The sequence below is a fragment of the Bubalus bubalis genome, chromosome 2 (assembly GCF_019923935.1).
Source record: "Bubalus bubalis isolate 160015118507 breed Murrah chromosome 2, NDDB_SH_1, whole genome shotgun sequence".
Taxonomy (NCBI): domain Eukaryota; kingdom Metazoa; phylum Chordata; class Mammalia; order Artiodactyla; family Bovidae; genus Bubalus; species Bubalus bubalis.
The window spans coordinates 79,375,879-79,402,024 of NC_059158.1; the positions used below are offsets into that span (position 1 = coordinate 79,375,879).

The following is a 26,146-nucleotide window of genomic DNA, read 5'->3' on the forward strand; positions in this document are numbered from 1 at the left end:
TTCCGGTCTATGAGGAAGACAGATGTTAACTGAAAAATCCACTCACATTCACAAAATAGTTATTGATCACTTACTGTTTCCCAGACATTGTTGCTGGTATTAAGAGTACAGTGAGGAACAGGAAAACCAGAGCCCTCCCTGCTCTCAGAAAGCTAACGTTCTACTAGGGAGAGGCTCTAGAAATGCATTCACTAAGCAGTGATGTAGATGCCGAGTGAGTAGGGGATGGCGTTGAATCTGTTAAGACCCAAGGCCCTAGATGTTTGCTTTTAAATTAAAGCCAGGATTCAGCTCCTTTGCTTTTCATCTCTTTTTCTCATGAATGCAGAGTAAGGAATGTGCTCACTCAACTTTGAACCCTGTGTATGAACTGCTTTGGAAAGAGTCCTGGATTCCCACCAGGAGGCTTCTTTATTTTCCTGGAGTCACACCTTGCTACTTCTTTCATGATGTCTCAGTTTCCTTAACTATAAAAGGAAGGATTGACAAAGAGGCTCTGTAAGATAAGTTTCAGCTCCTGTGGGCTATCGACTGGCCAAGTCAGAAAAAATCTGATGATTCAAATTATAACACCTGCCCTCCAACAGCACCCACTTGGTTACTGATGGTGAGAATATTCTCTGTGACTCTTCTGGTCACAACCAGAAAATCCTAGCCTAAGCAATTGGGTTTTCACCTAAGGACCAAAGGATCAGAGTAGCAGGATGAAATCCCAAATCTGTTCATCTTTGATGTTCCCACAGGGTTAAGTTTGCTAAGAGAATAAAACTTTATTATTTTTCTTCTTTGATAAACATGGTTGTTTTTGTCTCTTAGCATAATTATCACAGATTCATCAGTGGGTTCATGATGCTTTCATCTCATAGGGTATAATCATGAGTCAGATAATAGTCTGGTTTTAATTGTGCTTTTGTCATTCTGACATATCTAAAGGGCATGATATTCACATTTGGTATTGAGACCATAGTTTGTAACAAGGACACAGCAAAAGAAAATTGGGCATTAGAAGCCTGGTTGCTAATCTAGTGAAGCCTCAATGTACACGTAAGGCTTACTTTCTCTGGTTCACTTTCACTGGGTCTGTTTGACTTGGAACATGTTTGGATGTGGCATGCTGGGGAAAGGGATTCCCAGATGGCACTAATGGTAAAGAATCTCCCTGCCAATGTAGGAGATGTAAGAGATGCGGGTTTGATCCCTGGGTTGGGAAGAACCCCTGGAGGAGGGCATGGCAACCCACTCCAGTATTCTTGCCAAGAGAATCCCATGGACAGAAGAGCCTGGCAGGCTCCATAGGGTCACAAAGGGTCAGACACGACTGAAGCGACTTAGCACGCAGCACACACCCCTGCTGGGGAAAGCATGAATGTTGGAATCAGCCAGCCTTGGATTTGCTGCCTTCTCTGCTCTGCACTGTTTGTGTGTGTTTAGTCAAGTGGCTTCTTCTTGATGAGTCTTAGTTTCTTTATCTGTAATATGGGACAAGAAAATCTACCTTACTGGGTTGTTTTAAGAATCCCAATTTTAAGGAAATCCTCATTTAAATTAAAGTAGATTAAGTAATACATTTGTATCTAGTAAATAGCAAGAATCTAATGAAATTTCATTTTCTCCCTAAACTCACCTTTACAAGATGGTGTAGATGTGTGCGCAAACTATAGCTGGTCTAAAAACAGAGAAACCTATGGATGGGCAGCCCTTTGGGGTGCATTTCAGTAAGAATGTACAAAGGACTCATGCAGTAGAGTTTAGGGGTAAATATTACAGATAGATGATGCCCAATCTTGAATTTAATGTTAGCCAAATATTCTTTTTTTTTTTTTAATACTGAGAAAATGGGTATTATCCAGAACCAACAGAGTTGTGCCCAGAAAAAAAAAAACCATTGCACTGGAATCTGGAAAATAGGCATTTCCTTCAGAGTGCCTTGAAGAATGATGGATGGACGTTCGTAACGTTGTATAGGAGGTGGTGATCAAGACTATCCCCAAGATAAAGAAATGCAAAAAGACAAAATGATTATCTGAGGAGACCTTACAAATAGCTGAGAAAAGAAGAGAAGTGAAAAGCAAAGGAGAAAAAGAAAGATATACCCATCTGAATGCAGAGTTCCAAAGAATAGCAAGGAGAGATAATAAAGTCTTCCTCAGTGATCAATGCAAAGAAATAGAGGAAAACAATAGAATGGGAAAGAATAGAGATCTCTTCAAGAAAATTAGAGATACCAAGGGAATATTTCATGTAAAGATGGGCACAATAAAGGACAGAAATGGTATGGACCTAACAGAAGCAGAAGAGATTAAGTAGAGATGGCAAGAATACACAGAAGAGCTATACAAAAAAGAGCTTCATGACCAAGATAACCATGATGGTGTGATCACTCACCAAGAGTCAGACATACTAGAATGCGAAGTCAAGTGGGTCTTAGGAATCATCACTACGAACAAAGCTAGTGGAGGTGATGAAATTCCAGTTGAGCTATTTCAAATCATAAAAGATGATGCTGTGAAAGTGCTGTGCTCAATATGCCAGCAGATTTTGAAAACTCAGTGGCAACAGGACTGGAAAAAGGTCAGTTTTCATTCCAATACCAAAGAAAGGCAATGCCAAAGAATGTTCAAACTACCACATAATGGCACTCATCTCACACGCTAGCAAAGTAATGCTCAAAATTCTCCAAGCCAGGCTACAACAGTATGTGAACCGTGAACTTCCAGATGGTCAAGCTGGATTTAGAAAAGGTAGAGAAACCAGAGATCAAATTGCCAACATCTGTTGGATTATTGGAAAAGCAAGAGAGTTCCAGAAAAACATCTATTTCTGCTTTGTTGACTATGCCAAAGCGTTTGACTGTGTGGATCACAACAAATTGTGGAAAATTCTTACAGAGATGGGAATACCAAACCACCTGACCTGCCTCCTGAGAAATCTGTATGCAGCTCAGGAAGCAACAGTTAGAACCAGAAATGGAACAACGGACTGGTTCCAAATTGGGAAAGGAGTCCGTCAAGGCTGCATGTTGTCACCCTGCTTATTTAACTTAACATACAGAGTACATCATGTGAAATTCTGGACTGGAAGAAGCACAAGCTGGAATCAAGATTGCAAGAAGTATCAATAACCTCAGATATGCAGATGACACCACCTTTATGGCAGAAAGCAAAGAAGAACTAAAGAGCCTCTTGATGAAAGTGAAAGAGGAGAGTGAAAAGCTGGCTTAAAACTCAACATTCAAAAATCTAAAAGCATGGCACCTGGTCCCATCACTTCATGGCAAGTGGGGAAACAATGGAAACAGTGAGAGACTATTTTTGGGGGCTCCAAAATCACTGCAGATGGTGACTGCAGCCAAGAAATTAAAAGACACTTGCTCCTTGGAAGTAAAGTTATGACCAACCTACACAGCATATTAAAAAGCAGGAACATTACTTTGCCAACAAAGGTCCATCTGGTCAAAGCTATGGTTTTTCCAGTGGTCATGTATGGATGTGAGAGTTGGACTATAAAGAAGCCTGAGCGCTGAAGAATTGATGCTTTTGAACTATGGTGCTGGAGAAGACTCTTGAGGGTCTCTTGGACAACAAAGAGATTCAACCAGTCCATCCTAAAGCAGATCAGTCCTAAATATTCATTGGAAAGACTGATGCCGAAGCTGAAACTCCAATACTTTGGCCACCTGATGTGAACAGCTGACTCATCTGAAAAGACCCTGATGCTGGGAAAGATTGAAGGTGGGAGGAGAAAGGGATGATAGAGGACGAGATGGTTGGATGGCATCACCGACTGGATTGACATGAGTTTGAACGAGCTCCAGGAATTGGTGATGGACAGGGAAGCCTGGCATGCTGCGGTCCATGGGGTTGCCAAGAGTCAAACACGACTGACAGAACAGAACAGAACAATAACCACCAGCTAAACAAACCTGGACAGAGGACTTGAGCTTGTGGGCTTTAGTTTCCCATCTGTAAAATAAAAGTTAAGCTGGTTAATCTGTAGTGCTATAGTCCATGATTATAATAGAGAACCATAGGGAGGAATGAGAATTATGGTATCACAGTTTGGGGTTTGGGGGGATTTGTATAATGTTTTCTAAAACCAAACTGAAATATAAGTTCTTTTATTTATAAACTGTAAAATAAACTTACATGAGTTATTCCATGCTGGGATGAATGACTGTGGCATCTTCTGAACCCACTTCATTCATTAAGAATGAATATATCTTTTATTACTAAGAGCTATAAAGGCCCCAGAAACTCTGTCCTGGAAACAATACATCTCATTAATTTAGAACACCTCCTCCCAAATTGAAATTTGTGATGATTTCAATGGGTTACTTCTGCTTTACAAAAAAGGGCTTGTTAATGGAGAAGTAAACATTGCTTTCAGGAGATTTATTTGGCATACAGCAGGCACTCCAATATTTATTGAATAAATGGTTTCCTTTGAGCAACTGCTTGCTGGCATTGTTCTAGTTGTTCAAATTAATGCAGAGCAATCAATAAAGATTAATTGTGCAGTTCTCTAATGAATAGTCTTTCTGAACTCTTACAGCTCCCTCGCATAGTCTGAATTAGGAAGGTTTTGTTGTACCTAAAACCTACTGTAAGGCGATGTTATTAAGAGTATGCAGCTGTTTTTCACATTTTCTTGTTGCAACAGCTTGGGCTGTTGTCAGTTACTTGAACATGTGCCTCTAAGTTCAGAATATACTTATGAATATAGTTTGCTGCTTATTATAGACTGGAAAAAAAACCACTCATAATTTCCATAGTTTTTTTTTGAGGGGGATGTTTTCAACTTCGGATGATTTAGAGGCAGCAACTTCAGCCTCTGATGGATGAAAGCTTTTCTGTCCTAAGCTAATCCCAGTCAATGCCTTGATAGCTAGTTGCTTTGGTGTGGGTGTATGCCAATTGCCTTTTTAATGATGCTATTATTTGTATATATATATATATAAATACTATAAAACTAATACTAGGTGGGAATAATATTCTTAGATTCTCAAGTAACTTCCCCACTTCTTTCCTTTCTTCTTTTCTTTTTCCCTTACCTTATTATGTAAAGAATTTGAAGCATTCATCATATTTTTCATCTGTATCAAAGAAAAGTCAATAAAATTGCCTACAGCAGGCAAAGAAGCAAGGTAAAAATTCTTTAAATCACAACTATTGGTTTCCATTCACCAGCCTTCCTTCTCCACAGATAAAGTACACATTTCATAGTTAACTTTGGTTTAATACTAGTATGGTTATAGTGAACTTGCTTTTAACCCAATGCCTAAGAGAAATTTCTTTTAAACATATTTGAATTTATTTCTTTTGCTGTTGTTTGTAATAATAAAGTGACCTCCTTGCTTACTGTCTTGCAAAGACTTTTTCGATTCCTGATAAAGAAGAACAAAGATCACAGATCCATGGTGTGTGCCTGCTCTTTGTAGCAATAGGCTGTCTCTCTCTTTGCACTCAGTTTTTGCAGGTAAGGAATTGATTTTTCAGTAAGCAATTTAGCTATTTTCTGCCATTTCAAGTTAAAATATCACTAAAGATTCCTTTATGTTTTAGGGATACGCTTTTGCCAAATCCGGGGAACTTCTGACAAAAAGGCTACGTAAATTGGGTTTCAGAGCAATGTTAGGGCAAGACATCGGCTGGTTCGATGACCTCAGAAATAGCCCCGGAGCCCTGACAACAAGGCTTGCTACAGATGCTTCCCAAGTTCAAGGGGTAAGCCGTGGGGGAAACCAGGGGTGTAGCAACTGGAGTAGACTTTCTTTCCTTTGCATATTCTGATAATTACATACGTTGTTGTTGCTGTTCAGTCACTCAGTCATGTCTGAACTCTTTGCGACCCGATGGACAGCAGCACACCAGGCTTCCCTGTCCTTCACCACCTCCCAGAGCTTGCTCAAACTCATGTGCATTGAGTTGGTAATGCCATTCAACCATCTCGTCCTCTGTGGTCCCCTTCTCCTCCCACCTTCAATCTTTCCCAGCATCAGGGTCTTTTCTAATGAATCAGCTGTTTGCATCAGATGGCTGAAGTACTGGAGTTTCAGCTTCAGCATCAATTCTTCCAGTGAATATTCAGGACTGATTCCCCTTAGGCTTGACTGGTTTGATCTCCTTGCAGTCCAAGGGACTCTGAAGAGTCTTCTCCAACACCGCAGCTCAAAAGCATCAATTCTTCAGTGCTCAGCCTTCTATATGGTCCAACTCTCACATCCATATATGACTACTGGAAAAACCATAGCTTTGACTGTATGAACCTTTGCTGGCAAAGTAATGTCTCTGTTTTTTTTTAATACACTGTCAAGATTTGTCATAGCTTTTCTTCCAAGGAGCAAGCATCTTTTAATTTCATGGCTGTAGTCACCATCTACAATGATTTTTGAGCCCAAGAAAATAAAGTCTGTCACTGTTTCCATCATTTCCCCATCTATTTGCCAAGAATTGATGGGACTGGATGCCATGATTTTAGTTTTTTGAATGTTGAGTTTTAAGCCAGCTTTTCCCCTCCTCTCTCACTTTCATCAAGAAGTTCTTTTAGAATTAGGCAGGTATTTCCTATGAAATGGGAACTCGTGGGACTAGGGTACCCCAGAGCCCCATTTTCTCTCATTTCCAAAGCTGACAAACAGCAGTGAGAACAAACTCTCCTCGGCAGTGCCGAGAATCAGTGTTACAGCATGAATCAAAATCTGTCAGGGTTTCGGATTTCCTGCAAGTTTAGTAATTGAGAACTTTTCCAGGTCTCCTTTCTCAGATTATTTTTAGGCCCAGAGGCTCCGATTCCATGGGACTTAATAGCGCCCCCCAGAGGGCGTATGGATAAAAGCATTCTTCCACACGTGCTCGGGGTTATAAATTAGTTTTAGGAAAAGAGAAGTTGTTCCGAGCAGCCCAGGAAATCAAGGGAAAGATGGAAATGATCGCTGTCTAGAATCTTGACACATTCCAAAGCCTGTGTATCTGAAAAATGGAGACTAAGCTGTGGTGTCTTAACCCCAGAACCTGTTGCCTTGTTCAGGAGACTTACCCAAATGTACAAAGTGAGGCTACACCTTTATAAAATCAAGCATTTGGATTAAAGTGATGAGAGCTCAGCTTGCCTCCCAACACCTCTACTCGCTTTCCATTATAAAAAGGCAAAGAGGAAAAAAGTCATGGTTTGTCTGTTAGGCTCTTCCTGGAAGAAAAAACTTGCTGGATTGCTGGTGCCTTACTGTATGTGTATCTCAACTCCTACCAGTTCAACCAACAATATGGACAATGACATGGAGATTTTCAAAGGAGCATAGAATCCTTTTACTGAGAGGAAAGTCCCTGTAAATTTTTCATGTTGATCATTCTAGGCTTTTTCTCTGGGGCTTCCCTAGTGGCTCAGACAATAAAGAATCTGCCTGGAATGCAGGAGACCCAGGTTTGATCCCTGGGTCAGAAAGATTCCCTGGAGAAGGAAATGGCTACCCACTGCAGTATCCTTGCTTGGAAAATTCCCTGGACAGAGGAGACTGGCAGGCTACAGGCCATGGGATTGCAAACAGTTGGACACGACTGAGCGACTAACACGTGTTTACATAGGTTTTTTCTGTGGAAATGTGTTTCTCACAGTCTTTGGGTTACACTCTGCATATTATTTTGTAATCTTTCTTTTTTTCTGTCAAGCAACCTGATGTGAGCATATTTTTGCCCTTATATATTCTTCTATGATGAATTTTTAATGACTACATAATTCATTATTTTTATATATCACAATTTCTTAAAGAATTTCCCATTTAGGTCTCCTCCTTGTAAGTAATTTATATCATTTTACATCAGGCTTGGCATATTCTTGATTATTTTTTTTAGTTCTTAAAATATAATCATTGGATCAAAATGCATAATCATTTTGAAAGGCTTTAATATGCATTATCTTGCTGCTTAAAGAGTTTATACCAATTTTACTCTTATCATCTGAGTTTTCTAGTATCTAGTTCACCTTATTCTTGACCTTAGACTAAATAAATAAGCCATAAGCTCATTTCTACTATTTTTACAACCTTTCATCTTCAAGGAGTTTTATAGGTTATTCATTATCACTAGAATTAATCTCTCACTGACTGCTCTAGCTCTGATACCCATGAAATGAGATTAGTCAATAGATGAGCTCCCAAGAAGCTGTGAATAAGATGTAATACTTCTATTAATCCAGCATTCAAATGCTCTATGGGGGTCTCATTATGTAGAAAATTCTCCCTTTTTTAAACATAGAACTACTACTATACGATCAGTGATTTCATTCCTAAGTATATATACCCTAAAGAATTAAAATCAGGGACACAAACAAATACTTGTACACCCATGTTCATGTCACCATTATTCATTATGGTCAAAAGCTGAAAGCTACTCAAGTGTTTATCAACAGCAATGAATAAACAAAATATGGTATATACTCACTATGGAATATTGTTCAGCTTTAAAATAAATAAAATTCTGATACCTGCTCTAACAGGGATGAACCTTGAAAATATTATGCTTAGTAAAATCAGCTAGACATAGAGGGATAAATGTTGTATGGTTTCACTTGTATGTGGTGCCTAGAACTGACAAAGTCACAGAGACAGAAAATAGAACAGAGGTTAACAGGAGCTGGAGAGAGGGAGGAAGGGGTGTTAATATTGATTGGGTATAGAGTTTTTGTTAGGGATGATGAAAAAACTTTGGGAATAAATATGGTGATGGTTACATGACATTGTGAAGGTATTTAATACCACTTGTTTATACTTTTAGGAATGGCTAAAATGATAAACATTATGTTTTATATATATTATATATTACAATTTTATCATAATAATTTAAACAATCTATCTTTTTGTTAGAAAACAACCTTCTCATAATGTTTAGTCAGACACTGCATATCTGAGATTGTTTGATTGCTTTTGGTTTGCAGGCTACTGGCTCTCAGATCGGGATGATGGTCAATGCCTTCACTAACATCGCTGTGGCTATGATCATTGCCTTCTTGTTTAGCTGGAAGCTAAGCCTGGTTATAGTGTGCTTCTTCCCTTTCTTGGCTTTATCGGGAGCCATACAGACCAGAATGCTGATGGGATTTGCCACTCATGACAAGGAGTCTCTGGAAGTAGCAGGACAGGTAATCTCCCACATTCACTGTTCAGGCTGCTTATGGCTGAGTGGCTATCAAACTGCTAAGAAGGAGTAGCGCAAATAGGCCTAAGGAAGCTGTTAGCCTGCAATCACTCATGGTTAGAAACTTCCCATTAGCCTTTTTCATATATGCCTCTGATGCTATGAGATTGAGCAGATATGGAGAAATAGTGGGGCAAACACAGAGGTTACATGTTCAGTTTACTCCCAGACAGTTCTTTTCCCACATCCCAATTCGGCATAGTATCCTCCTTTGCAGGAGTGGATAGTTACCTTTATTGTCTGTTCTTCTTTTTCTTTTAGCTTAATGGTTTCTCCAGGTCATACTACCAACATAGAAAGGAATTACCATCTTTTTGGCACACACTTTTAACTTCCACACTTCAGTGTCTGCTAGACTTGTGGCAAATATCTTTCCCAAAGAGAACCATGAGATACATACGGCTTAGATCCTGAACACACTTAGGCTGCAGCTATGCACTTTTAAGACTGTTCTAATTAAATCTGGTTATCAGAGATAAGTGAAGAGATGATGGCATAGACATTTATCAGGGACAAGAAATTCTAATTAAATCTGGTTATCAGAGATAAGTGAAGAGATGATGGCATAGACATTTATCAGGGTCAAGAAATCATCCACACACATATATACACCCTCCCCTTTTAATAAATTTACTATCAACCAAGGTTTGTCTCTTTGAAGAGGAAAAGTTAACATAGCCCAAGTAGACAGAAGTCAAAAGAATTTTGTATGCCAATCATAGAAAGTAGCCCACTTTTCTACCTTTTTTAGGATAGGACCCTAATTCAGAAATAGTAATTATTTACCCTAGAGTAGGGATTGAAACAAATACAAATTCATAGTATAGACTCAAAAATAAGCTTTATACTTAATTTTTCTTATGTAATATTTTGTCAGAATAATTTTTAAGAAATAGAATCTAATATTTTAAATTTATATTATGGAAACAATCTTCTGTTTCAGACACATCTAAAGAAACCATTTTGGACATTTCAAACAAATTCATAAAGAGAGCCTTCTGTACCATTTTTCTCCCTCTCCTCTCTTCCTCAACAATTAGAGGCAATGAAGCCATGTTCAGTTCAGTTCAGTTCAGCCACTCAGTCGTGTACGACTCTTTGCAACCCCATGAACCACAGGACGCCAGGCCTCCCTGTCCATCACCAACTCCCGGAGTCCACCCAAACCCATGTCCATTGAGTTGGTGATGCCATCCAACTATCTCATCGTCTGTTGTCCCCTTCTCCTCCTGCCCTTAATCTTTCCCAGCGTCAGGGTCTTTTCAGATGAGTCAGCACTTCACATCAGGTGGCCAAAGTATTGGAATTTCAACTTCAACATCAGTCCTTCCAATGAACACCCAAGACTGATCTGCTTTAGGATGGACTGGTTGGATCTCCTTGCAGTCCAAGGGACTCTCAAGAGTCTTCTCCAACACCACAGTTCAAAAGCATCAATTCTTCGACGCTCAGCTTTCTTTATAGTCCAACTCTCACATTCATACATGACTACTGGAAAAGCCATAGCCTTAACTAGACAGACCCTTGTTAATAGCGAGTAGAACTTGAACTGATAGGATGTCTCAGGGTCTAGTCAAGTTGATTTCCAGCAACTTCTTTTTGTTCCCAGAAGATGTGATGTGTATCGCCTTCTGCCATTTGCCCTGGATCTAATCCATGTAACCACTGAAGATGTCATGAAAGTAGTTACCTCTGTTCTTTTATTTCTAAAGCTCTTTTTCCTTCTTCAGATTACAAACGAAGCCCTGAGTAATATCCGTACTGTGGCTGGGATTGGAAAGGAGAGGCAGTTTATAGAAGCGTTTGAGGCAGAACTGGAGAAGCCATACAAGACAGCCCTCCGAAAAGCGAATATTTACGGACTCTGCTTTGGTTTTTCCCAGTGCATTGTGTTTGTTGCTAATTCTGCTTCCTACAGATATGGAGGTTACTTAATTCCCAATGAAGGGCTCCATTTCAGCTATGTGTTCAGGTGAGGAATATCTGGCTAAAATCATAAAAGATCAACATTCGAGGGAAGAATAGTCTGGTCCGATTTGTTAGTGGCTGCCATTTAAACCATCCCAAACTTGGTGTCTTAAACAGCTGAGATTGATTATTTCTTAAAGATTCTGTGGGTTTTCAGGGTGGTAGATAGTTCTGGACTGATTCAGTTAGGCTTCTGAGTGGCCTTGTCTCCATGTGGCCTGTTAGCAGCCTGTTTTCTTCGCTTTGTGCTCTTGGAAGACAGAAGATCACCAGCCCCAATGTGCACGCGCTTGCCACGTCTCTGCATGCATCACATTTTCTAATATCTCTTTAGCCAAAGAACGTTCTATATGACAAAGCCCAGATTCAAAGGAAAGAGGAATGTAACCCATCTTGTGATGAGAGGGTCTGATAAATGTTTCTCCTTTCTGCCCACACTGCTATCACACAGCACTGACACTGGGTGGATGTCCTACAGTTCAGTTCACACTGACACCTTACCTGGAGGTAGCACGGGATCCTCCCACAGGTTAAGGACTTGGTCCTACAGGACCGCCTCTCCCTCCATTCTCCATACCAAGGCAAGTCTAGGTCATCACCTGTGCTTCTCACCAACCAGCTAGAGACCCAAGGTTCCCATGACATCCTCTTCAGCTTTGATTTATATGCTAGAGTGTTTCATAGAACTCAGAGGAACATTTTACTTCCTAGATTACCAGTTCACTGGGCTTCCCAGGTGGCGTAGTCATAAAGAATCTGCCTGCTGATGCAGGAAGATGCAAGAGATGTGGATTCAATACCTAGGTGGGAAGATCCCCTGGAGTAGGAAATGGCATGCAACTCCAATATTTTTGCCTGGAAAATTCCATGGACAGAGGAGCCTGGCAGGCTACAGTTCACAGGGCCACAAAGAGTCCGACATGAATGAGCACACACAGCATGGCACAGCTCAGAAACAGCCAGCTGGAAGAGACCCAGTGGGTGTGTTTGTGTGGGAAGGGCTTGGAGCTTTCATACTCTCTCCAGGAATGCCACTCTCCCCAAATCTCCACATCTTCTCCAAACCAGAGGCTCTATGGACTCTGTCTTTGGGGTTTTTATGGAGGCTTCATCTTGTTAGACCTGATTAATTAAATCATTGACCATCAATCAAAGTCAATATCCAGCCTCTTCCCTTCCCTGAGGTCTGAGAAGGGACTGAAGTTCCATCTCTCTAATCACATGGTTGACTCTCCTGGCAACCAGGCCCCATCCTTAGGTTGCCTGTGTGTGCTGAGTCACTCAGTCATGTCTGACTCTTTGGGAGCCCATGGGCTGTATCCTGTCACATGCCTCTGTCCATGGAATTTTCCTGGAAAGAATACTGGAATGTATTGCCATTTCCTACTCCAGGGGATTTTCCCGACCCTGGGATCAAACCTGAATCTCTTGCCTATGTCTTTTGCATCTCCTGCATTGGCAGGTGGATTCTTTTCCCCTGTGCCACTTGGAAAGCCCATCCTTAGGTTATCCAGAGTTTTTAGAAAAGCCAGTTTCTTAACATAACAAAAGACACATTGATCCTCTCAAAATTAGGGGAATTCCACAGGTTTAGGAGCTCCAAGCCAGAAACTGACAGAAGACCAAATATATATTTCTTACTAGAAGTCCCAATATCAGAGGAGTAAAAAGTCATATTGCAAAGGGATGTGTATAGAGTAATAAGATTAATTAAGCATTTTCACAGTCTACCATACTGGTTAATGCTGAGAAAACCTAGAAGCCTAAAATAAGATGGTTCATAGATCTACTTTATTTGAACTCTACTTCTCGCTAAGAAGGCAAGTCTCCAGCTGACTCTTCCTAGGTGGAGATAGCAAAGACCCAGTCAGGGGAATCATGTTCCTTTCTTATAGCTGGAGTCTGCTCTTCTAAGGAGATTAGCTTTGAGTCCAGTTTCTCACATTTCCAGAGCCTGAGGGTGTCAGGGTACCAAGGAACTGGGTGTGCATGTATATGAGTGTGGTGTGATGGGGTGGGGGACCTTGGAAGGATGAGGGGGGAGATGGTCTGAGAAAACCCTGGAGGACATTAGGAAAATCAGCCCTAGTAAAAGTCTGTTCTCAAGTCATGAACTAGTCCTATCTTCCTGCCTTCTATATTCTCATAGAAATAAAAGAAAATTTTTCTCCTGCCCCACTACACCTTCCACCCACCAGAAAGATCTCTTTTCTAAATTTTTGCATATTTAGAGCTCCTGCTGCTGCTGCTGCTGCTAAGTCGCTTCAGTCGTGTCCGACTCTGTGTGACCCCATATACGGCAGCCCACCAGTCTCCCCCATCCCTGGGATTCTCCAGGCAAGAACACTGGAGTGGGTTGCCATTTCCTCCTCCAATGCATGAAAGTGAAAAGTGAAAGTGAAGTCGCTCAGTCGTGTCCAACCCTCAGCGACCCCATAGACTGCAACCTTCCAGGCTCCTCCGTCCATGGGATTTTCCAGGCACGAGTACTGGAGTGGGGTGCCATTGCCTTTTCCGACATTTAGAGCTACTAACCCCAAATTGGAAATCACAAACTTGACTTATTTAGTTTAGATAAGATTTTTGAAGAATTATTTGCCAACATGTAAAAATCAGAGACTATAGAAAACTCCCAATTTCTGGCTTCTCTTTAAAAACTGAAAGATGACCTCCTATCACTTCCTGTTTTATTCCAGGTGCTTGTCGTTGCTTTAAGCTTTGGACTGGGATCCTGGAGATGTTTGGGTTTGCAGGTCTGCCCTAAAACCGTTTCTGCTTATAAACTGAGCAGTAAAACATACAAAGAGTCGGACACAACTGAGCGACTAAGCAACTGAGCACAAGTACACACAATGTTCATAAGCTGGGATGAGTAGAAGGATTCAGGCAATCACATCTTTCTCATGCTTCTCTGAAGCATGAATTACATGACTGCTTGGTACAGAATTGATGCTTATATCACCAATCATTGTCTTTCACACACTGATGTATAGATTCATAGAATGTTAACATTGGATTGGATTGACCAAAAGGTTCATTTGGGTTTTTCCATAACAACTTTGAAAATGTTCCAATGAACTTTTTCACCACCCCCAATAAAAAAGTCCAAGGCAATCTGGTGATCTTTCAACTACTCTCTTTTTTCACCCAAGAAGTCTTTTTCTCAAACAACTTTTTTTTAAAGGCTGCTCTACTTGAAGCTGGGTTTGGAGGTTTGAAGCCCCTTGTGCAATCCTCCCCTCACGCTTTCTTGTTAGAACACAACTTAAACACCATTCATCTCCCCATCTTCCCATTCCCAGATAAGTCTAAAGAGACCTGTTCAAGGCTGTTCGGTCCTTTCCAAGGCTGCTGCTGCTCCTGCTAAGTCGCTTCAGTCATGTCTGACTCTGTGCGACCCCATAGACGGCAGCCCACGAGGCTCCCCCGTCCCTGGGATTCTCCAGGCAAGAACACTGGAGTGGGTTGCCATTTCCCTCTCCAATGCATGAAGTGAAGAGTGAAAGTGAAGTCGCTCAGTCCTGTCCGACTCTTAGCGACCCCATGGACTACAGCCCACCAGGCCCTCCGTCCATGGGATTTTCCAGGCAAGAGTGCTGGAGTGGGGTGCCATTGCCAAGGCTAGACCCCCCAAACTCTGGCCTCTTAGGCCACCACACCAACCACACTGCCCCCTTTCTAGCTGGGTGTCTGTCTTATTGCAGGGTGATCTCTTCAGTTGTACTGAGTGCAACAGCTCTTGGGAGAGCCTCCTCTTACACACCAAGTTATGCCAAAGCTAAAATCTCAGCTGCACGCTTTTTCCAACTGCTGGACCGACGACCCGCAATCAATGTGTACAGCAGTGCAGGTGAAAGATGGGTAAGTATTGGAGGTGGGGGTAAGGAGTGCAGTGTGTGTCTGCTGGACAGCCATTAGGGCTGGTTATTTAAGACCACTCAGTTGTGAAATTCTGCAGTATATGGGTGCATTCATATGCACTCAGAATGAGCAGATAGTAGATTTATCAATGTAAAAGAATGAAGTACATTAGCATTAAAATTATTTATAAAGCTGGCATTTGAATAATGGCAATTCTATTCAGTGAATACTTGTTTTATAATACACAGTTACTATAAAACACACTTAGTTCCAGAATGAATGAAGCTATAAGTCTTTGAGACTTGCGCAATCACCATGATTTTACTGATGTTCTGCTATGGAATGTAGAAAAACCAGTTTCTCCTGTCCAGTAATACTGACTTATTTCATGTTTATCTTGGTTCCACATGCCTTCATGTGGACTCTCAGAAAATCAATTTGATCTCAATGAAATATCACTTTTTCTAATTGATAGTCCCTACAGGTGTCTTTTTAAATCTTCCTTGCTTAATTTTTAATATCCCAGTATGTTCAAGAGAGCAAAACAACCTAAACTCCAGTAAAGTTAACTAAATTCAGAAATCTTAAAATTGGTCAAATGCCCCATTTCTCCTCCAGCTCAGTAAAAAGCAAGTCTCTGTGTGGTTTATTAAATGTCTATCCATTTCTAGAGTTCACATGTCAGATAGTACAACTGAAGGTTTTCACCTTTGCAATTCAAGGTTCAAGTAACTTTCTGTGGAGGTCATTTCAAGTGTAAAGTTATTATTTTAAATCTTTGGGGGAACAGAACTGTAGGAGTTTGCATAGTTACTGGCTTCTGTGATATAATCATCTCTTCTCTTCTATGCAGAATGACTGACAAAGAAGTCCCCTTAGGTTATAACAGGAATCAAATATCTTTAAACTCAATGCCCCACCCTCCATTTATTCTACATCTGTTAAAATAGGGAATGGAATGCTGTTTCATTAAGTTGCTGTCTTTATACTTTACATTTTGGCAGCTTGGTGTTGAAGGTATCTTAAGCAAGGATTTAAAACTCAGGTGCATTCTCAACTGTCTAGATTCTAGTAGGAGAATATATAATTCTAATCTCTCCATCCACAGGACAACTTCCGAGGACAGATTGACTTTGTTGACTGTAAATTTACATATCCTTCCCGCCCTGATGTACAAGTTCTGAATGGTCTTTCAGTGTCTGTCGGTCCAGGGAAAACCCTGGCATTTGTTGGGAGCAGTGGATGTGGTAAAAGCACCAGCATTCAGCTGTTGGAACGTTTCTACGATCCTGACCGAGGGAAGGTGGTAAGCAGTGCAAATGCGTTTGAGAATCCAGCTTTCTGCAGAGGATCTCCAACTTCTCAAAGGGGGTCTTCCAGGTTGTGCCTTGCCATTCTCATTCTGCAGCGCTTGCCTTGGGCTATATTCTCCAGGTCCAGTCGTTTGCTGCTTGACCGGATTCTACCTCGGAATTTCTAATGTTAGATTCATTCTTCCCAGTTCCAGATGGTCTCCTGACCACATAGGCAAAGAAACCTGCAAAGCTGGAGATGAGTGTGCTTAATAGAAGCATTCACTTACCTGTAAATGGGGCAGAAAGTGCAGACTAATCAGGAGACTAATGAGTGGGGACCAAAAAAGTGGGGGCGATGAGAAACACAATGATAAATGAGTAAGAAAGGGAAATTAATATGAAAAATCGGAGACCATCCTGGTTCAAGAAGCTAAAGTCTAAATAATAATGTAAGTCATGTGCCTTACATCTTTGGTAAGGATATTTGAAAAATTGGTGGCTTGCTTTGTTGCTTATTTTCCACAGAATTTCTTTCTCTTCTTTTCTTTTTCCTTTCTATCTTTCCAAATAATATATGCAGAGGAGTACAAAGTAAAATAAGAAATATTTGTAAAAGCAAAGCAAAACAAAACAAAATCAACCTTTTATTCCACCATTTCCATCCCACCCCCGCTTTTTCTGCTCAAAGGCAACTATTTTTAATCATTTGATGTTTTTAGATTTCCCAACAATTACCTCAGTGTCCCTAAGTAATATGCTCATGTTGCTATTTCATGACTTAACAAATTTAGACCCTCTGTTGATTTATTCGCAAGAGATGGAAATTTGGCTTCCCCTCTTCCTCTCCCCTCCTTTGACCCACCTCCTCCCAATATGGTTATATTACTTTTAAAAGCTTCTCTTTTTGGAAATTTAATCAATACAGCTCTGTTTCTTTTCCATCACCTGCAGATAACATCTCTTGAATCCTCATTTTCTAAGATGAGATTAGCAATTCTACCTCTATTTTCACTTTTTCCTCCCCCTCCCTTTTTTTTTTCTCTCAATCCCTAATAGCTACACTTTTACATTATCAAGAATATAAAATGCTTGCATTTTGTTTATACTATTTACTGTGTTCCATGCTTTTCCTCTAGGCTGATTCTAAAAGTTGAAAATCTATTAACTTTTATTATGGCTATGGAAATATTGTTCATCTCATAGTTAAGGAGTGAGGTACATTAGCATCACAGTTTCCTTTCTTGCTTTTCTGAAAGACTTTCTTTTTTTCTTGTATTCTCTGCCTTTATAAAATCTTTAGGTTCTTCCCATGTTCTATATCGATACTTATTCTGAGGAGCCTGCTTCTTTCCTTTATTTCTGCCACAGCCTGGACTAATTGCATCCTATATCTGTTAAGCAATTGTCAGTCTATGAGTTTCCCGCAGTAGCTTTTGGATTTGGTCCATTATTTCCTAGTTCATGTATTTTCCTCTTTTTTTGGTTTCCCCTCTTATTTTGTTGGAGTGCATCTGTAAGTAGTTTTCTAAGAAATGATTCAGAGGTGTGGGTCTGATTGAATCCACATATTTTGAAAAAGGACTTTCTGATATCCCTGAATAATGTAATTGTCATTGCAATGAGGATAGATAACATGATGAGGAGAAATGCTGAGGGAAATTTGAAAGAGGTAACTAAAGTTTCCTTTGCATAAAGCAAAACAGGGAAATAAGCAAACTGATAGTGGTAAAATCCAGGAAATTATGAAAATAAGGAGTAAGAGTTGATTATCTGAAGATTATAATCACTTATTAATTTTAGGTATAGGGATTTTATTTGTTTGAAATTATTTGGTGATTGATGACTCTAGGAAGTATATGTTACTGGGGGTCTGATCTCTGCAAAGGAGAGGATCCAGTTTAACCAAACGTCAGATCTTTCATGACTATCACCTGGGTAGACTGTGAACTACATGACATGCAGGGATTTGAATTCTTCATTCATGTTCAACTTCTTTAACATTAACATGCATATTAAGCATATTTCTCTGAATGTACTTAGTGAATGTTCTGGTCACAGGTAGAAAGCAATGCCCATGAAAAAATCAATATGTTTCCTTGCATTTCATAGACACAATGTATTTTATTATATCATTGTAAAGCGTTATTACAGACATTTTTCATTTAGAAAAATACCACCTTTAATGCAATTTTTAAAAATCCTCTTTACTCTTAAGGAAGCTAACAAATGCAGGCATTCAATGTTTTTAGCATTTAATTGGTTGCCTATGATGTGCCCAGATTAGTTCCTGTGGGAAATTCTAAGGAGCATGAAGCATGTCTTCTGTCTTCTGGGAGCTTACAATACTCGCACATAGACAACAATTAGCAAACAGTTCCAGTACTTAATTAAGTATTAGAGCTTTGCAGTGTATAAGTACTATGGAAAAATGTATAAAGGAAGAGGAGCAAGGGCTAATTGTTGAGGAATGCCATATACTTTTTCTAGTAGTGTTTGTGTTTTATGCTGCCGAAAAATTATCTAAAATATAGTATATCCATACCACTTAACATAATCATTTTTTGAAATCGTGGGGCAAAATATTTTATAGTAGTATGTTAGACATACTGTCCTTTTACTGTTCTAGGTCTTTTAAATGAAAGAGCTCAAATGGTAGATATTTGAATTCCTGTACTCAACTGCCTAAATAAATCATGTTGTTGTCATTGTTGTTCAGTCACTAGGTCGTGTCCTACTCTTTGCAACCACATGAACTGCAGCTCACCAGGCCCCCCTGCCCCTCATTATCTCCTGGAGTTTCCCCAAGTTCATGTCCATTGAGTCCATGATGCTATTCAATCATAAAAATAGATCATGAGTTCCTAGAAAATAGAGATTTTTTTTTTCTATAGCATACCAAAGACTGCCTAGCATGGTGCCTTTGTGGCAGGTTATTCTGTATATGTCTGTTGGTTGACCAAGTGAATAAATATATGCCTTTCTTATTGGGATTCATTATCTTCAATCATTCAGAGGTTAGTATCATTGAAATCAACGAGTTTGATTCTTATATTGTCCAGTAGCTTTACATAGGAAACCCCATTTCATAACCCATGGAGTCTCAAAGTTGAGCAATTATGTGTACTTGGAGAGGATGTGCTACACCAGAAGATAAGGGAAGTTTTTGTTTTTTAAACTAGATAATGTCTTGAGGGCCTTTCTTGTTTGATACCACCTGTAGAGCTAGAGTTTGCGAAACAAACAAACAAAACCGTGTCTGATCACAACTTTGACACCGCTTCTGGAAGACACCATCTCCAGAGGTCAAAGGCAACATAATTTATTTCCAAGAATCCTGAGCTTGTTGTCTCTTAAGCAAAGCACGCATCTTGCATAACAGTAACTCTAGGATATGAACTTTCCTCACTGCTGGAATTCTAAAATTCAGTGCCCTGGTTGTCACCTCTGTTGGCAGATGATAGATGGTCATGACAGCAAAAACGTAAACATCCAGTTCCTCCGCTCAAACATTGGAATCGTTTCCCAGGAACCGGTGTTGTTTGCCTGTAGCATAATGGACAACATCAGGTATGGAGACAACACCAAAGAAATCCCTATGGAAAAGGTTATAGAAGCTGCGAAGCAGGCTCAGCTGCATGACTTTGTCATGTCCCTCCCAGAGGTAGGTACACAGTCAGAGTCGTTCCTGATGGGAGACAGGGAGGGAGAGAGGTAGAACGACCAGAAAGTCATTATGACTGTGGCTCAAGGAGAAGGTCAAAGGCAATGCAACTTATTCCCCAGTGCCCTGGCATTGTCTCAGCCTTTTAAGCAAAATAAATGTCCTCCATCAACATAATCTTTAGGGCTTTATGCAATTTTTTTTTTGATGTGGGCCATTTTTAAAGTCTTTATTGAATTTGTTAAAATATTGCTTCTGTTGTTTGTGTTCTGGTTTTTTGACCTTGACCGAACCCACAATCCCTGTATTGCAAAATGAAGTCTTAACCACTGAATTGCCAGGAAAGTCCCTAATTGTTAGTTTTGAATAGCATTATATTATCCAATGCAAGGTATGTTATAGAACTTGTTGTACAAAAAGTAATACCACATTGAGCATCAGCTTGCGTGTGTGTGCTTAGTTACTTGGTTGTCTCCAGCTCTTTGTGACTCCATGGACTGTAGCCTTCCAGGCTCTGTTCATGGTATTCTTCAGGCAAGAATACTGGAGTGGGTGGCTGTTCCCTTCTCCAGGGGATCTTTTTAATCCAGGGATTGAACCCAGATCCCCTGTATTGCAGGCAGATTCTTTACAGTCTGAACCACTAGGAAAGCCCTGTGTATCAGCTTAGCATAATTGAAAAAAAAAAAAAAATCCTGAGATTTGGAGCAGACATTGATTTGAATCCAAGTGAGGTCACTTTCTAGTGTAAAGTTACTTCTGTAACTTTGGGATAACTACTTTTCTTTTCTGAGACTCAGTCATCTACAAAAAGGTAAAAGGTAACTTAGAATGAAAGAGTATACAAAATAGCCACACAAAGAAAGCTGCTTCTGTTATTACTGTCATTGTCATTCCATTTCTTGGCAGCAACTATTTTACATGTAGAGTAAGTTCCACTTGGTTTGGAGTAAGTCTCACTTTCCCAGAGCCAAGTCTGAATGCAGTGTAACATTGACCCTAAATTTTTCCATCCACCAATGGTCTTTCTTGGTGTTCAATCACAAAAAAAATGAAAACATGGAAACTGAAAAATTTTCAAAAAAGAAACTGAAAAATAGGTAATAGGGAGAAAATGATTTCTGTGAATATTAAATGATAATCTGGCTAGAGTAGTTAGCACCATACCTGAAGCACAGGAAATACTCTGTGAATGTGACTTTTTTTACACAAGCATTCAGCAAGGGATGCTCTTCCATAATTTCATAAAAATGACAAATATGTGAACTAGTTATTATTATCTGCATTTTCAGGTGAGTTTGCAGCTCACAGAAATTTAAATAATTTGTTCATGATCACAGAGCTAGTATACAGCAAGAGTGAAATTCAAAGCAAGGCTTGCATTCCAGAACAATGCCACCTCAGCAAGGAAATGGACGAGAAGATCTCCCAAAAGTCCTGACATTCTAGGACCATTCTGTCTTGGAAAGATCTTCCAGACAGGAGATTGGGAATCAGGGAATCTTACATCAGGGAGGATCTCATACTAAGGAGAAAGAGATTAAAAAATAAATACAGAGAAAAGGATACAAAGTCCCCTTGTTTTCCAGCATGAAAGGTCACAAATGCCATATTTTTTTTAGATCCTAGATGGATTTGAAGTCCTTTATAGAAATGATTCACAATTTCATAAAACAACAAATTGTTTAAATCTGGAGGAGTCATTGATGGGGGCTCCGTAAAGCACAGGAGCATGCTTCTGGTTCTCAAATTTACCATATGTTTTCCAGAAATATGAAACTAATGTTGGGTCCCAGGGGTCTCAACTCTCTCGAGGAGAGAAACAACGCATTGCTATTGCTCGGGCCATCGTACGGGATCCGAAAATCTTGCTACTAGATGAAGCCACTTCTGCCTTAGACACAGAAAGTGAAAAGGTAGGTATTGATTTTCTAAGCCTTCAACCATTGTGAATGAGTCTCTTGCTGTAATATTTGTCCTTATAAAATGGTAGTATTGTTAATTTTCTGATTCATTAACAGTAGAAATGGCTACTCCTTTGCGGAACCAAAAGACAATAGTTTAGAGAAAGGATTTAAAATAGGATTGCTTCAAATAAAAAAAAAATTTAACCTTAAAATAAGAATTGTTTTTATATTGTTTAGGTTAGGTGACATTTTTTTCAAGGGCAAATGATTAGCTATCTTAAGTAAAATAAAATAATCCTGCCATCTGTTAGGCATTTCATATTTTACAGTTCTAAAGTTCTCTGGCAGAGCAGATGGGAAGCATACAAAACAAAGTAAGAGGTGGTTTCTGACATGCATTTTGCATAAAAGTAGATGCAATTGGGCAAAACACAATTATGAAATTTACCATTTATAATTAACTCCTTAAAAATTAGGATTCCGTTTTGGAGACAGTTAAATTGTCCTCAATGAAGAATGGTAGGGAAAGACCACCTAACTGCTACCTTACATTGTTTCCCTGGTTTTATTTTATTAATAGTAAACTAGACCATTGAGTAATGTAAAAGTACTTCATGGTCTCGTAGTTTGGTTCATTGCAGGTTCAGTGAAATTTTTCAGCCTGTGGACTGCAATTTAAGTCATTGATGCGTTGCATTCAGCAAGTATTTCTTTAAACCTCTCTCTCATATCAAGTCCTGAATACAGTGATGTTACTCAACTGGTATGAAGCAGAACTCAGGCAACAGTGGACTAGGGAACAAACATATGTCTTTGCACCAACTTTCCATCTTCTCTTTGTAGACAGTGCAAGTCGCCCTGGACAAAGCCAGAGAAGGTCGAACCTGCATTGTCATTGCCCATCGTTTGTCCACCATCCGGAACTCAGATATCATTGCTGTCATGTCACAGGGGATAGTGATCGAAAAGGGGACCCATGAAGAACTGATGGCTCAGAAAGGGGCCTATTACAAACTTGTTACCACAGGAGCCCCCATCAGTTGACCTGACTTGTGAGATTCATGCACAGATGGTACACCAATTACAGGAGTGCCACAGACTGTTTTTTTTTTTTTTTTCTTTAAGCAGAAATAATGATATTTTACTTTTACAGACATACATTGGACCTGAGCTAGTTTACCTTCAATAATAATTTAGTTTTAAATGTCTGTATATAGAAAATGAAAGAAACCAGGGTCATTGGTGGTAAGAATCCAATGTCAAGCAGCCATCATCCAGTGCTTTCACCAGTCCCAGTTACTCCATGGGAATTAGCGAGACGTCGTGATGTGGAGAAAATAAGACTTGGAGTTCCCCAGGGGCAGAGAACCATCCCTTGCATTTTGAACGCTTGAGGTACACAGAGCCTGGTCTAGAGCTGGACCAAGGTCATACGGAGAAGAACAGAAGGACTGAAGACCGGCTGTTTTTGATTAAAGTTTTATTGCATGTGAAAGCAGATTCATCCATCTCTAAGGATGAGGAGAGAAAGGAGGACACTCTCAGACTGAAAGGGGCAGAAAAAGACAGGTATTAAAAAGGGTTTACCAGTCGGGAATGTTGATTTATAGATTCAAGGTGTAGTATGTGGGTGGTAAGTCCTCATTTACTGGACTAGGCTCTGCCGTGTGGCTGGAGCAGAGGGGCTCTATCCTGGGTCTTGTACTCCTCTTCACCCCTGTCCACATTGGTTGCTGTCCTTTGTTTCTCCAAGTCCCAGCATGAAGTGAAAACAGTGGATTTTACCTTGTGTAAGTGTTTTCTTCCCATAGCCAACAAATGAAATTCTGCCTACAAAGTAAGCCTGAGCTATTATATCAAGGTACACTATTTATGTCTCTGGTCTAGTGTTTCCTGGTGAATAACCACGCAGGTGGTTTAGCAGGTTAACTAGTTACAACAGGAGAACTGATGGTTGTGAAGTCAGAAAGGGAGAGGGTAGAGGGCAGCATTCTACTTATGACAAATGGCAGTGATAAATTAAGTTGCAGAATAAAGATGCCTTTGAGAAGGAATTAAGCTTTGTAGGAAGCACGTGCTTATCCTGTAATACTAAAGAAAAAAGACCAACATCCATTTGTTTTAAGTTTTTGTTTCAGAGGAAGAACATAAGCTATGTGCTGGGAGGCTGCCAGTTTCCTGGAATAGAATGGATGATTAAATTATTTTTTAAATAAGATACTTGGAAGTTTTTGATGAGAGGGAAGAGTTTGACTGGAGAGGGTTTGAAATGATTTGGGAAAACACTTGAATTACAACTTCAAAAATACAGAAGTAAATAAAGTTGCAAGTTTATTTTACAATGTCAGGGACTGCCAATGTCTTCATTTTGTCATGTGTCCTGTACCACTCAGGAAGATTTGGTTTCTACAATTTTATATTATTGTTTCTCAGATGATGGAAAGACTTGCTTAATCTGTTGTGACTGACACTATCTCAAGTCTTTCTGTAATTTCTAATGTTTTCAGGATGGGTTCTGCTGTGTTCAAACTCTTTCTATAACCCCAGTTAATAAAACGTTATAGAATAAAAAAATACAAAGATTGGAAGATAAAGTTGGGAAACTTTTTCTGAGGGTAGGACAAAAAGACCTGAAAAGTATAAAAAGACTTAGAGGAACAATTCAGGAGATGCAATAATTAGCTAACAGCAGTTCCGGAAAGAAAATTCAGAGAAAACTGATGGGAAACATGATTAAATAGTCCAAGAATATGTCATATAGTTGAAGGATATGAATTTCCAACTTGAAAGAGTTCACAAAGTGTCAAATATAATAAATAAAGATCTTACCTGGGCACACCATTATGCAATTTTGGAAAGCTGAGGCAAAGGAGAAGATCCTAAAAGCTTATGAGAGAAGGGGAACGTATAATAAAGAAGCATAATGACATAGGACCTCTTGACTGTGATACCGAAAGTCAGAAGACATAAAGATTTGCCTTCAGAATTCTGAGGGGAAAATTATTTCTGTTCTGGAATTTTATTCCCAGCAAACTATTCTCAAGAATGAGAGATGCCTAAAGAAATTCTGCCGTGTAAGAGTTTCAAAATTGTATGGAAGCAGGTGCCTATACACCAGAAATGTTACTATTTGAGAAAAAAAATAGAAGAGTTGACCTCCAACTTTTTGTCTAGAAACACTTTTTCATGTAGTTACTCTAGGTCTATTCTACCTGTGCTCTTGGGAAATTATTTCAATAAAAAGATACTTTGAATTTAATGATGCAGTCATGCATACAATTTTTGGCAATCATACACTCATTTAAAAATGTAAATCCAGTAATATTTTGATGTTATGTCCTTAAAGAGGAAAATACATAGGATCATAATTAGATATAGTTCACCACATATTTTTTAATGCATTAAAGGTAAGTTTCCTATCCTAAGAAAATACCAGAATATTCTCATCAGTCTGTTTCAGGATCACACATTATATTTCCAGCTAATGAGTTGGATTTATTAATATGTCTTATGCATGTAGAATCTCTCTGCAATCAGATCAATAAGGATATTAGTGGAGATAAAAAATTGCAAATTTGGCTGCTCTTTCCAAACGTGTTTTGAGATATATTTACATATGCGTGTGTACCATTATAAAATAAGCATTATGTCCATTTGTATTTCTGTAGCTTTCCAGGTCAAGTGAACAATCTCACCTGCCTATAAGAGATGGCAGGTGAAATTAACTGAAATCCAATTCCAATTTCTTTCACACTGTGTTCAGTTAAATACCCAATTAATTTAAATGGCTAGACTGTAAATAAAGCAATGCACATGATTATCATCTAATTAGAACTGGCCAGCATTATAATGTGCTCATTAGTGAGTTATATGGGATCCTAAGGCTCATAATGAGTCATCAGGGTACACGTGACTGGCATGTAGCTGTCTGGATGCAGCTACTAAACTCCATAAACCATCACTAAGACAGAATGTGCAGTAGGAAAAGCAAGAAGAATACACAGCCAGACAGTGAGTTGGCAATTTCTTTCTTCCTATAATACAAGGATAGCTCCTACTCTCAGATACAAAGAGATAAATGTGAGGACAACAGAGCAGCTGGGAATAGAAAGGGAACTGTTCACTCAAGATGACCCAAAATGAGTATCTATAATAATTAAGAATGATTATAGACAAGAAAGAAAATTGTGCTATCTTATTGGTTGAGAGTATATATTTCTTATCTTTTCTTCTTATAAAATTTATTTATTTTTTAATTGAAGGATA

At 39.4% G+C, this 26,146-nt stretch overlaps 1 protein-coding gene across 6 annotated transcripts in view; it reads left to right on the plus strand.

Moving 5' to 3' along the window:
- The window catches only part of ABCB11 (ATP binding cassette subfamily B member 11), a 106,173-nt gene extending 83,141 nt beyond the window's left edge, over positions 1–23,032 (plus strand). For all 6 annotated transcript variants that reach the window (XM_045163968.1, XM_045163967.1, XM_045163972.1 and 3 more), the window contains 9 exons: positions 5,371–5,475; positions 5,562–5,723; positions 8,929–9,132; positions 10,919–11,160; positions 14,861–15,017; positions 16,126–16,323; positions 19,767–19,973; positions 21,743–21,889; positions 22,724–23,032. In XM_045163968.1, the coding sequence (XP_045019903.1) occupies positions 5,371–5,475; positions 5,562–5,723; positions 8,929–9,132; positions 10,919–11,160; positions 14,861–15,017; positions 16,126–16,323; positions 19,767–19,973; positions 21,743–21,889; positions 22,724–22,924 (1,623 nt within the window). In that variant the 3' untranslated portion in view covers positions 22,925–23,032. The remainder of the gene's footprint in view (positions 1–5,370; positions 5,476–5,561; positions 5,724–8,928; positions 9,133–10,918; positions 11,161–14,860; positions 15,018–16,125; positions 16,324–19,766; positions 19,974–21,742; positions 21,890–22,723) is intronic.
- The last annotated feature ends 3,114 nt before the right edge of the window (positions 23,033–26,146 follow it).